Source organism: Phyllobates terribilis, unplaced genomic scaffold (genome assembly GCF_046119375.1).
Source record: "Phyllobates terribilis strain yellow unplaced genomic scaffold, ASM4611937v1 Scaffold_7__3_contigs__length_470593459, whole genome shotgun sequence".
In the NCBI taxonomy this organism is placed as follows: domain Eukaryota; kingdom Metazoa; phylum Chordata; class Amphibia; order Anura; family Dendrobatidae; genus Phyllobates; species Phyllobates terribilis.
This window is the reverse complement of record NW_027362767.1, coordinates 395,231,830-395,243,965: the sequence shown is the minus strand read 5'-3', so window position 1 is coordinate 395,243,965 and position 12,136 is coordinate 395,231,830. Positions and strand designations below refer to the sequence as shown.

Genomic DNA, 12,136 nt, shown 5'->3' with positions numbered 1-12,136 from the left:
TTCTCAAATTTAGCGTAGAGATGGTTCTGCCTTAGCCTGAGCAGGACCTGACGAACGTCCCTCCGGTGAGTCTGGAGATCCGGAGAGAAGACCAAGATGTCGTCCAGGTACACCACTACGCAGGAGTAGAGAAGGTCCCGGAAGATGTCATTGACCAACTCTTGAAAGACGGCAGGAGCGTTACAGAGACCAAAGGGCATTACCAGGTATTCATAGTGGCCGTCCCGGGTGTTGAATGCCGTCTTCCATTCATCCCCCTGACGAATACGAACCAGGTTGTACGCCCCACGAAGGTCCAGTTTGGTGAAGATCCTAGCCCCCCTCAGACGATCAAATAATTCTGGAATGAGCGGAAGGGGGTACTTATTCTTCACCGTGATCAGGTTTAGGCCTCTATAGTCTATACAGGGACGGAGAGAGCCGTCCTTCTTTTTGACGAAAAAGAAGCCTGCTCCCGCCGGGGAGGTAGATTTCCGGATGAATCCTCTGGCCAGATTCTCCTCAATATATTCGGACATTGACCGGGTCTCAGCAGCGGATAAAGGATAGATACGCCCACGGGGAGGAGTAGTACCGGGTAGCAGATCGATGGGACAGTCGTATGGTCTATGTGGTGGTAATGTCTCTGCCTCCTTTTTATTAAAGACATCTGCATAAGACCAATAAGGAATCGGAAGTCCAGGTAGATTAGCTGGGGTAGGAGAGGGACGGACGGGATGGACGGGAACCAGGCAGGTTTTATGACAGTCTTGTCCCCAGCGAAGGACCTCTCCGGTTTGCCAGTCTAGCACGGGTGCATGTCTCTGGAGCCAGGGCAGACCTAGCAAGAGGGCGTGAGAGAGTCCAGGCAGAACATGAAAGGAGATACTTTCAGAATGCAGCATTCCCACCTGCAGGGTAATGGATTCGGTGATGAGTTGAATGGGGCGAGGTAAGAGGCCCCCATCCACGGCAGCGACAGACAAGGGTACAGCCAGAGGTTTGGTGGGGATGCGGTATTTCTCAACCAGGGACTGTGAAATAAGGTTCCCGGCTGCTCCAGAGTCAAGTTGGGCTAGTTCGAAATAACGGTTCTCCCCGTAGATGATCGAAACTGACAACAGCAGGGATGGAGAGGATTTATTCTTGTCTAGGTGGACCTCTCTGAGCGAACCTAGACACAGGCGTTTCCCGACCTCTCCGGGCAGGCACGGATCCGGTACTCCTTACTGCCACAGTAGAAGCAGCTCCCCTCGGCACGGCGTGAGTCCTGACGGGTTTTGACCATCTTGGTCTGGTCGACCTGCATAGGCTCAGGAGAGTGTACCTGGGGAGAGATGGAGGGAATGACGGGTTTCTGGAAAGTAGGAGCTAAACGTGGAATCCTTCTCTCACGGGTGACCTCTTTGGCACGCTCCTGGAACCGTAGGTCAATCCGGGTGGCAAGGGTTATTAGATCATCGAGAGAGGTAGGAATGTCCCGACCAGCAAGTTCATCTTTAATACGACCGGACAGACCCTCCCAGAAGACGGATACCAGAGCGTCGTTATCCCAGGCCAGCTCCGAGGCAAGGGTGCGGAACCGTATGGCATATTGGCCCACGGTGAGACCCTCCTGACGGAGGCGTAGCAGAGAGGATGCGGATGAGGTCTTCCGTCCGGGTTCGTCGAAGACTTTCCGGAAAGCCGAGAGAAAAGCAGGCAAGTTGGACACCAGGGGGTCTCCTCTCTCCCATAGAGGATTTAGCCAGGCCAGGGCCTCCCCGGTGAGATGGGACATGATAAAGGCAATTTTGGCCCGGTCGGAATTAAACTGATGGGACAAAAGTTCAAAGTGCAGGGTGCACTGATTTATGAAGCCCCGAGCCTGGACGGAGTCGCCTCCGAAGCGAGGAGGTGCAGACAGCCGGGGACCGGGATAGGTTACCATGGTATTAGTGGGTAGCGGAGCTGCCGGGTTGCGAGTCATGGTACTGGCAGTGGCTGCAGGTGGTGCAGTCAGAGTGTCCAGGCGAGAATTGACAGGATGGACTCCTGTTGGGACCTTTGACGGGACAGTTCATGACACAGGTCCGTGAGCGAGGGAGCTTGGGTGCCACCGGGTTCCATGGCCCGAGCAAACTGTAACGGGTCCGGGAGGCGGAACCTCTGAGCTACTATACAAGGGGGCGGCCCTAGTAAGGGAGCGGGTGGCAGTCTCTGGGTGAACGGACAGGGAGTTACGGCAAGTGATCAGGGCAGTCTCTGGGTAAGGGGTAGGTACGACCTGTGATGGCAGAGCCTCCGGGTAGGCTAGCAGGCAGATGGTAGATGTGTGCTCCCAGGTGAGCAAGCGAGAGTCTCTGGAATAGCAGGTGGTCACGGCACGTGACGGCGGAACCTCCGGGCTGGCAGGCAGGTAGGTGACGGAGAAGCGCTCCCAGGTGAGCGGGCAAGAGTCTCTGGAATAGCTGGTGGTCACAGCACGTGACAACGGAGCCTCCGGGCTGGCAAGCAGGCAGATAACGGAGAAGCGCTCCCAGGTGAGCGGGCAAGCTGGTCCATAGACAGACTGACCGGAGTAGTAAGGCAGACCGTCGGACCTCAGGCAAGCAGGCAGGTAGCTGATATGCGCTCCCAGGTGAGCGGGCAGGCTGGTCCTTTAGACAGACTGACAGGAGTAGTAAGGCAGACCGTCGGACCTCAGACTGGCAGACAGGTAACAGGTATTCAGGCAGGAATCAGGCAGGTAACTGGCAGGTAACTGGCAGGAAACTGGCAGGTAACTGGCAACGGGACCTGAGGGCTGAAGCACAGGTGAGACACAGGTGCAAACAACATTGCTCGGGCACCTCCATTTTGGAGGAGGTGCCTTATATATGATGAAGTCCTCCGGCCATTGGCCGGGGACTCTTTAGGGCGGCGCGCGCGGCCCCTTTAAGAGGAGGGGAGCGCGCGCGCGCCCTAAGCACAGGGGCCGGGAAGGAGCGCGCGCTGAGAGCAGAGCAGGAGGAGGACGCCGGGACGGAGCGCGCGCTGACAGCAGAGCGGGGGGAGGATGCCGGGCACGGAGCAGAGCGGTGAGGGGAGCAGCGTCCCTGCCTAGCAGAGGGCAGGGACGCCGGCACTACACTGGCCATATGCTGTGTGACACATGCATAAAGTGCTGAAAAGACAAGGGAACAGCATGGGGAAGACCCCTGGAAGCATCTCTGACACCCAGGTCACTGCCTAAAAGTGTGCCCATCAGAAGTGATCCTTGCCGCATCAGAAGATGGAGACTTGCAACTATCCCCGTGCAAGTCCTTGTCCCAGGGCAGTGTTCAATTGTACCTCCCCCATTCCTTGCAATGCAAGCGCAAGTATGCAGCCTGCCACCCACCCACCCTCAGGCTTTAATACCATACTGCTTGCTTGCACTTGAAATTGGGCATTTTAGGCATGTGGAGGCAGAATCTGGCCACCATTTCATGGCTGCGTTGGCGGCCTGGTATCCATACTCAGTCCCCAGCCGCCCGGAGGCTGGGTGTCCACACTCGGTCCCCAGCCACCAGGGGGCAGCCGGGTGTCCATACTCGTCCCTAGTCGCCCCGCGGGAGGGTGTCCACACACGGTCCCCATCCGCCTGGGGGCAGTCGGGTGTCCATGAACGGTCCCCAGCCGCCCCTATTTCTCCTCTCAACTTCCCCCCACACACTTTTCTTAGCCCGGCCTGCTTTAGAGCAGCATTGAACGAGCCCACCAGAGAACCAGACTCCTCCGGTGGGCCCTGGCTTCTCCATCAGGGGAGTTGAGAGTGCCAAGGTGAGGAGCATGATGATGATGATGATAGAAATTAGCATCTGCTTTGTTTTCTTGGAATGCAAGCCTAAGTGTGCAGCCTTCCACCCACCCACCCCCAGGCTGCAATACCATACTGCTAGCTTCCACTTGAAATGGGGCCTTTTAGTTTGGAGGAGGCCGAAGCTGGCCACTACCTCATGGCTGCTTCGGCAGCGAGGTATCCATAATACCTTAATTCGTTAAAGTGTATTCTATATATCAGTAATGCAGTCCAAATTTCATATATTCAGTGTCTGCACACATCTTAGCGCAGTGGCTGCTGCTCTATTCTTTGATTGAATATTATGCAGCTTGCACTGGTTCACACTTGCTTCATTCTGATTGGAGGTGTTGGACAGTTTTTGGCTTTTTGTAGTGTCCTTTTTCTTAATTTGATTGCGGTTTTACCTGTCACATAGCCATATAGTTCTTACATAGTCTAATTGTACCTCTGCCCTTCAAACCCTTCCTTCCAGCCCCCTCCTCGCTGATCACGTGTCATGTGGAATAAAGGGCGGGGAGTCAAGTTTTTCTAAACATTACAAAACAAGAGGGATTTAGTACAGGGATTCTGTGTGCTTTTCCTTAACAGACGCTTTGCTGCAGCATGGCACTGAATATTGTAATCACCCTTCTCCTAACTACTGCAGTTACTGTCTTCATTTACCTTCTTAAGTGGTGGAACAAGATAAATCAGAAGAATCTGCCTCCAGGGCCGACACCTCTACCAGTCCTGGGGAACCTGGTCCAGATTGGTACTACCGAACTACCAAGCTCTTTACTTAAGGTACGTAAGACTTAATACTATTCTGCATTCATAAATATTTGGATAGAGTATGAAAATGACTGCATTAAAATACAAGTGAATTTGTACATCGCATGTCCATGATATCAACTAGACAAAAGACCAGAGCAAACGTAGTCCTCCTGAAACTAGAAATTTAACAAGAAAATTGCACCTCATTTGTAGGATTTCTATGATTTTTAAAATAAAATAAGTTTAAGAAATGTTTATCTTGCTGAGGGTAAATGATACTTTCTGATTTGTTTGCAATAAGTCAGTGTTCCTCAACCAATAAAGTTATAGTACTTCTACGTGGTTCACCAGCTGGTGAATGGTACTAAGTTATATTATACTGAAACCTACAGTACAGACCAAAAGTTTGGACACACCTTCTCATTTAAAGATTTTTCTGTATTTTCATGACTAAGAAAATTGTACATTCACACTGAAGGCATCAACACTATGAATTAACACATGTGGAATTATATACTTAACAAAAAAGTGTGAAACAACTGAAAATAGGTCTTATATTCTAGGTTCTTCAAAGTAGCCACCTTTACCTTTGATGACTGCTTTGCACACTCTTGGCGAGATTCAAGTGGTAGTCACTGGAAATGGTCTTCCGACAATCTTGAAGGAGTTCCCAGAGATGCTTAGCACTAGTTGGCCCTTTTGCCATCACTCTGCGGTCCAGCTCACCCCAAACCATCTCGATTGGGTTCAGGTCTGGTGACTGCGGAGGCCAGGTCATCTGGCGTAGCACCCCATCACTCTTCCTCTTGGTCAAATAGCCCTTACACAGCCTGGAGGTGTGTTTGGGGTCATTGTCCTGTTGAAAAATAAATGATGGTCCAACTAAACGCAAACCGGATGGAATAGCATGCCGCTGCAAGATGCTGTGGTAGCCATGCTGGTTCAGTATGCCTTCAATTTTGAATAAATCCCCAACAGTGTCACCAGCAAAGCATCCCCACACCATCACACCTCCTCCTCCATGCTTCACGGTGAGAACCAGGCATGTAGAGTCTATCCGTTCACCTTTTCTGCATCCCACAAAGACACGGTGGTTGGAACCAAAGATCTCAAATTTGGACTCATCAGACCAAAGCACAGATTTCCACTGGTCTATTGTCCATTCCTTGTGTTCTTTAACCCAAACAAGTCTCTTCTGCTTGTTGTCTGTCCTTAGCAGTGGTTTCCTAGCAGCTATTTTACCATGAAGGCCTGCTGCACAAAGTCTCCTCTTAACAGTTGTTGAAGAGATGTGTCTGCTGCTAGAACTCTGTGTGGCATTGACCTGGTCTCTAATCTGAGCTGCTGTTAACCTGCGATTTCTGAGGCTGGTGACTCGGATATACTTATCCTCAGAAGCAGAGGTGACTCTTGGTCTTCCTTTCCTGGGGCGGTCCTCATGTGAGCCAGCTTCTTTGTATCGCTTGATGATTTTTGCAACTGCACTTGGGGACACTTTCAAAGTTTTCACAATTTTTCGGACTGACTGACCTTCATTTCTTAAAGTAATGATGGCCACTCGTTTTTCTTTACTTAGCTGCTTTTTTCTTGCCATAATACAAAATCTAACAGTCTATTCAGTAGGACTATCAGCTGTATATCCACCTGACTTCTGCACAACACAACTGATGGTCCCAACCCCATTTATAAGGCAAGAAATCCCACTTATTAAACCTGATAGGGCACACCTGTGAAGTGAAAACCATTTCCGGTGGCTACCTCTTGAAGCTCATCAAGAAAATGCCAAGAGTGTGCAAAGCAGTCATCAAAGCAAAAGGTGGCTACTTTGAAGAACCTACAATATAAGACATATTTTCAGTTGTTTCACTCTTTTTTGTTAAGTATATAATTCCACATGTGCTAATTCATAGTTTTGATGCCTTCAGTGTGAATGTACAATTTTCAAAGTCATGAAAATACATAAAAATCTTTAAATGAGAAGGTGTGTCCAAACTTTTGGTCTGTACTGTATATGGAAAGAACACACCAAAAACTGCATAATTCTATGGCATTTTTAAATGCACAGTGGACATAAGTTTTTTTTAAACCAAATCCATTTTGCTTTAACTGTTACATTTTTGTGCACAAAAAAAACCCAGAGGAAAAAATGCAGCATTTATGCTCGGAAGTTACTCCCAAGCGAGAAAGTTTATTGTCCTCTGTTCTAAATGCTAGAATATGGCCACATCTTATATTGGCTGTAAAGTCCCCCACACTGTAGATAGCTATTGGCCAAACGACGGTTCAGCCAGCAGCTATCTCCCCTGACTCCTCCATACACAAGAACATTCACTCTGTCGAATGCTCTTATGTTCTCTTTGAGAAAGCCAGGTCCAGACCTCTCTGGCAAAAGGCTTGTCTTTTATTCTCAATCTCCTGTTGGTGGCCCCCCATACATATTAGACTTTCATCTGAATCTGTCGATAATGGGGGGTTCGACTGGCGTTGGTCTAATGTGTATGGGGACATTAAGACCCTACTCATGTTTCCAACTGGCACCTTTCCAGACTATGCTCATCTCCTCCACATGATAATATATTTATTTTTTTTTTGCTCTTCAAATCACATTTTATTAGTTTTGCAGTAGACCATTAAAATGGCAAACTATGATGCATGAAAAATGAAATCATTTTTGATGAAAGCTCAAAAAAAATTATAGTTAGTTTCTAATAGTTTGTTATATCACTGATATCTCTTATATCTTTATGTAGAACAAGCCTCTCAATGTAAACACTGCAGTTTATGTGGAAGTATCTACATGTGCTCCGAGATGAAAGCCGGTCATAGTCCAAAACTTCATAAAGCCTCACCTTGATGAATATTTTTCTTTGCTTGTTAGTTAGGGTTCATGTGTGTAAGTCTAATTATTGTAGTAGTGTACTCACCGGTCATCGTTTTCAGCTGCACTCTGGAATTGTAATGCAGGTGCCGGAATGCAATGCACAGAGACACAAGGCGAGAACAGTCAGAGATTAATATAAACAGTTTATATATATATATATATATATATATATATATATATAACAGGTATTCTGAACAAGGGATTGGCAACAAGGGTAATGAACAGTAATTTGAAATATTAGCAAGATACGAAGTCTCTCAAAGTAATGTGGTGCCCTCAGTCATGGGAGACACCACGTGAGTTCTTTAACTCTGCATATGGCCCTAGCGGGGGTCACCGGTTATTCCCGCTAGGCCGAAAGTCTTTTCCGGACAAATTCAATGAGATCACGTTGCGCTCCTTTAACCCCAACCGTTCCCCTCCCAACCTGAGTACCTAAACCCAATTGTCCCCGGTACCGTGAGTGAACAGTAGAATTGACGGCCCTGTTCACGTATGCAGCTCCTCTGTTTCATTGGCGTGACTTTCCTGGCTCAGCAGTCTCTCAACTCCTCTCTTCTTTGCTGTTGGAGACAATCTCTCAAGCCTTGGGTAGGGGGGTCCAGACCTCGTCTGTCGGCGGGCGACGTCGGGTTCCGTGAACTCACTCAACACCGCAAGCAGGCTCCGAGTCTCCTCAGCAGGCACAGCACTCGGGTGACATCTGTGAGGGATCTGGAGCTCTTCCACCATCGACCGGCTGTGGCACCTCACAGACCTCTGGCTTAGGCCTGCCACACAGGGCTTCTCAGCACGCAGAGAATGCGTCTCCTCCTCTCTGCTGCTTGGCGCCAAAAACTGCTCAGGCTTGGCGTGCTGGCCTCTTATCTCCAGGAACTCCTACCTGGAAGTCACCTGATCGGGTCCAGCATCTAAATCTGCTCTCTCTTCAACTTCTCTTGTGTATCTTGGTTCCGCTTGACTGTGTCTGGCCAGCAGATGGCAGTCTCTCTCCATCTTTGAAGCATCATATAAGAGTTCTCTTAAAGGCTTTCTCGCCTCTGCTACATTCCTCACTCCTTTTTGTTTGCCAGTCCTCGGGCGAGTGGATTTCTTGCAGAATTGATGTCTCTTTCCAGGCAGTGCAAGTTCAGACAGGAGTTGAGCACACTCCTGTGTTTTCTGCTGGATCTGAGACCAGATAAACTCTTCTTGAGCATACCGGTTAGGAGGAATTCCGGCATTAGCCCGCTCAGTTTTGCGGGGCTTCTCCTGCGGAGGTGACTCCGGGATATCCGATGAATCAACCACTGGGGATTGCAAGTCACTTCTCTGCTCATTCTGGGTTCCACTCGGGGTTGGCATCGACGGTTCTGACGCGCCCAACTACATTGTGGCCCATCCTTCTTCATCCCCCAAGGTGCCTGTATGTGGCACTCCAGCCAATTCGTTTGAGGGCCCAACCTCATTACAGGCTTCTGTTTCAGAGGAGCAAGGTCGCAGCATATTGCGGTGCAACACCCTGGGTGTCGCGGCATCATCCCCTTCGGGCCTAACCTCGTAGACTGGGTTGTCTGGGTGAACCTTCTTCACCACCCAATATGGTATCGCCTCCCAACGATGGTCCAGTTTACTCCCAAATCGTTTGACCCTTACCAGTACACGGTCTCCTGGCTAGAGTGATCCACCTGAGGTCGGGGGCCGATCTGCATGCTCAACTTCCTGAAACTTCTGAGCAACCAATCTTCTCACTGTATGGAGCCGGCGCTGGTGTTCTCGAATCCAGGTACTTGGGCTACTGCCCGGGCCGGAGTCTTCTGAGTCTAGCTCCAGTTCAGTAATTTCTCGCCCACTTCTTCCAAACAGCAACATGTAAGGGGTGTAGCCACTTCTTGTCGCAGTTGAGGCCAATACACCAGCCGTTGCACCCACCGAAAGGTTTTCTCTACGCCGAAGTGAGCACCTCTTCTATAAGCTTCCTGGGCTAGCTGCATTGCCAGCGATTCTGGAACTACTACCTGCCAGGTAACATTAAACTCTTGAGGTAGCTGGATTCTTCAGCATAGCAAGCCATCCTTCAGGAAGAGCCTCTCCCACTGGCCTAGGATTTGTAGGGTAGTTGGAAGTGATGCAGCTCTGGCTTCCTGGTCGGGTCTATGACCAAGGGCGACCCATTCTCTCAGCTTTGCCAGCTCTGGGTCAGATTATTGCAGATGTATCCACTCATCTCTTGAGCGACCCAGAATTTGAGTGGGCCTCGGCTCCTCTCTGGTCTCCTGGGCGTCGACCACGGCAGCGGCGAACTGGCTGAAATCCGGAATCTCGTCGCCTTCGAGCTCCTCATCTCTGTCCCTCTTCGGCCCCGTCTGAGTGACCCGGGACAGGGCATCTGCATGAGTGTTCAGGGCCTTGGACCGATAGGCGATTTTATACTGGTATTTGGACATCCTTGCCACCCACCGCTGCTCTAACGCGCCCTATTTGGCGTTCTCCAAGTGGGCCAAAGGGTTGTTATCTGTCCGCACTTGCACTTCTGACCCTGACAAGTACTCAGCAAATTTCTCGGTCATGACCCACATCAGTGCCAGTAGCTCCAGCTTAAACGAACTGTAGTTGTCCGGATTCTTCTCCTTATCTCGGAGCGACCTGCTGGCATACGCGATCACCCGCTCTTTTCCTCCTTGCACTTGAGCCAGCACTGCTCCCAGTCCATGCAAGCTTCCATCAGTGTACAACATAAAAGGCTGCGAAAAGTCAGCGTAGGCCAGAATTGGGGCATCCGTTAGAGCCATTTTCAATGCTCGGAGTGCCTCTTCTTGTCATGGGCCCCACTGAACGGGCTGCCGCTTGGCTCCTCCAGCCGTTCCTCTCAGCAATTCATTGAGTGGGATCGCAATCTTAGCGAAGTTTTTAATGAATCAGCGGTATTATCCAGCGAGCACAAGAAATGCCCTCAGTTCTTTTAGATTGGCGGATGTGGGTCACTTCTGCACGGCAGCTACTTTCTCCGCAGTGGGGTACACTTCTGCACTGGACACAGTGTGCCCCAGATATTCAATTTGTCGCTTGAAGAGACGACACTTACAAGGCTTAATTTTCAGGCCGTGCCTTTGAAGCCATTCTAACACTTGTTCCAGTTGGCGGAGATGATCTTCAAACGTAGCGGAATAGATAATTATATCGTCCAGATATATTAAAGTGGCTTCAAAGTTGAGGTCCCCCAAGCATCTCTCCATCAGTCTTTGGAAGGTCCCGGCACATTTGTTTGCCCGGACGGCATCCGATTGAACTCAAACAGGCCCATAGGGAGAACAAAAGCTGTCTTCGGGCGATCCTTCTCAGCTACTGGGACCTGCCAATAGCCACTTGCCAGGTCGAGGGAAGAGAAGAACTTTGCGCTTCCTAGCGCAGATAGAGACTCTTCGATTCGGGGGAGTGGATAGGAGTCCCGTACTGTACAGGCATTCAGCTTCCGATAGTCTACACAGAATCTCAGGGTACCATCCTTCTTCCGGACCAGCATGATAGGAGCCGCCCAAGGACTCTGACTTTCGCGGATCATGCCGTTCCGCAACATGTGGGCCAACAGCTCTTTCACCTCCTGGTACATTTGAGGCGGGATCTGCCGATATCTCTCTCGGATGGGAGCAGTATTTCCGGTGGGTATTTCGTGCTGAATGTCCCGAGTGCACCTGAAATCGTCTTCCTGTTGTGCAAACACTCCCTGATATCGCTGTAGAAGTTGTTCAATCTGCCTTACTTGTCCAGCAGAAAACTCAGTAAGATTAGCCTCCATTTTCTCCAAGAGGTGGTGCACAGCCAAGGGTTCTCTTCCATTCTCCTGGCTGTTGAGGGACACCTCCAGGGTCCATGGCTCTCCTTCCACAGGTGCCAGCCCTATAGCGTCAGCTCTGGTAAGGGCCTCTGGCATTATACACACTCGCGCCACCTCTTTTCGGGGCAACAACTGTAAACTCGTGCCACTTAGATTGATGCAACGCACGGGCACTCGACCCTGCCGTACTGTGGCCAGGGTCCGAGCAACCAGGAGTCCAGAGGGCGCTTCCTCTCCCTCCATTGGTTCAATTTGGATGTCCACACCTTCTAAGGACACATGTGCCAGCACCGGTAACGTTAGTACAATCTGTCCCACTGGCAGTGTCATTGTGGCTTCGGGTGGTATCAATACCTTACCAAGGTACTGAGAGGTAGCGGGCAATTTTTGAATTTGTCTCACCTGCACGAGATGCTGGAATACTCTCTTGTTAGCTGGGTCTCGAGTGGCGTGGGTCCAGTTGTTTTTGTCACAGCCCTCAGTCAGGAACTGTCCGACCTCCTTCAGCACATTAATGCCCAGGGTAACAATGGGCCCATCGCCTCCGGGCCCTGTGGTCAGTACAATCACTTTTCGACCGAGGTCCTTTCCACATACCCGGACAGACATCCATACTACTCCCGCTACTGGGATAGGTAGTTGATTAGCCGCCACCAGTTTGACAGTAGGTTCCCGCCAGGAAAGAGCAACTTCAGGAAAGTGACTTTGGAAATACGTCTCAGGTATAGTGGTCACTTGAGACCCGGTGTCCATTAGACAGCGGATCCGCTGCCCATTAAATTCAGCCCAGATAATGGGCCTCTCGGAGACAATGTCTTCAGAGCTCCCTCTTCCACTCTCTGAAGCTCGAGACCCCACGGTATGCTCCACAACCGTGGGGCATTTTAGTTTAACGGCAGTCCGC

At 50.2% G+C, this 12,136-nt stretch overlaps 1 protein-coding gene across 1 annotated transcript in view; it reads left to right on the top strand.

Moving 5' to 3' along the window:
* Positions 1–4,261: 4,261 nt before the first annotated feature.
* LOC141154979 (cytochrome P450 2C23-like) overlaps positions 4,262–12,136 on the top strand; it is a 54,813-nt gene continuing 46,938 nt past the window's right edge. Inside the window, exon 1 of the mRNA XM_073641564.1 lies at positions 4,262–4,567. Coding sequence (XP_073497665.1) covers positions 4,388–4,567 — 180 coding nt within the window. The 5' untranslated portion in view covers positions 4,262–4,387. The remainder of the gene's footprint in view (positions 4,568–12,136) is intronic.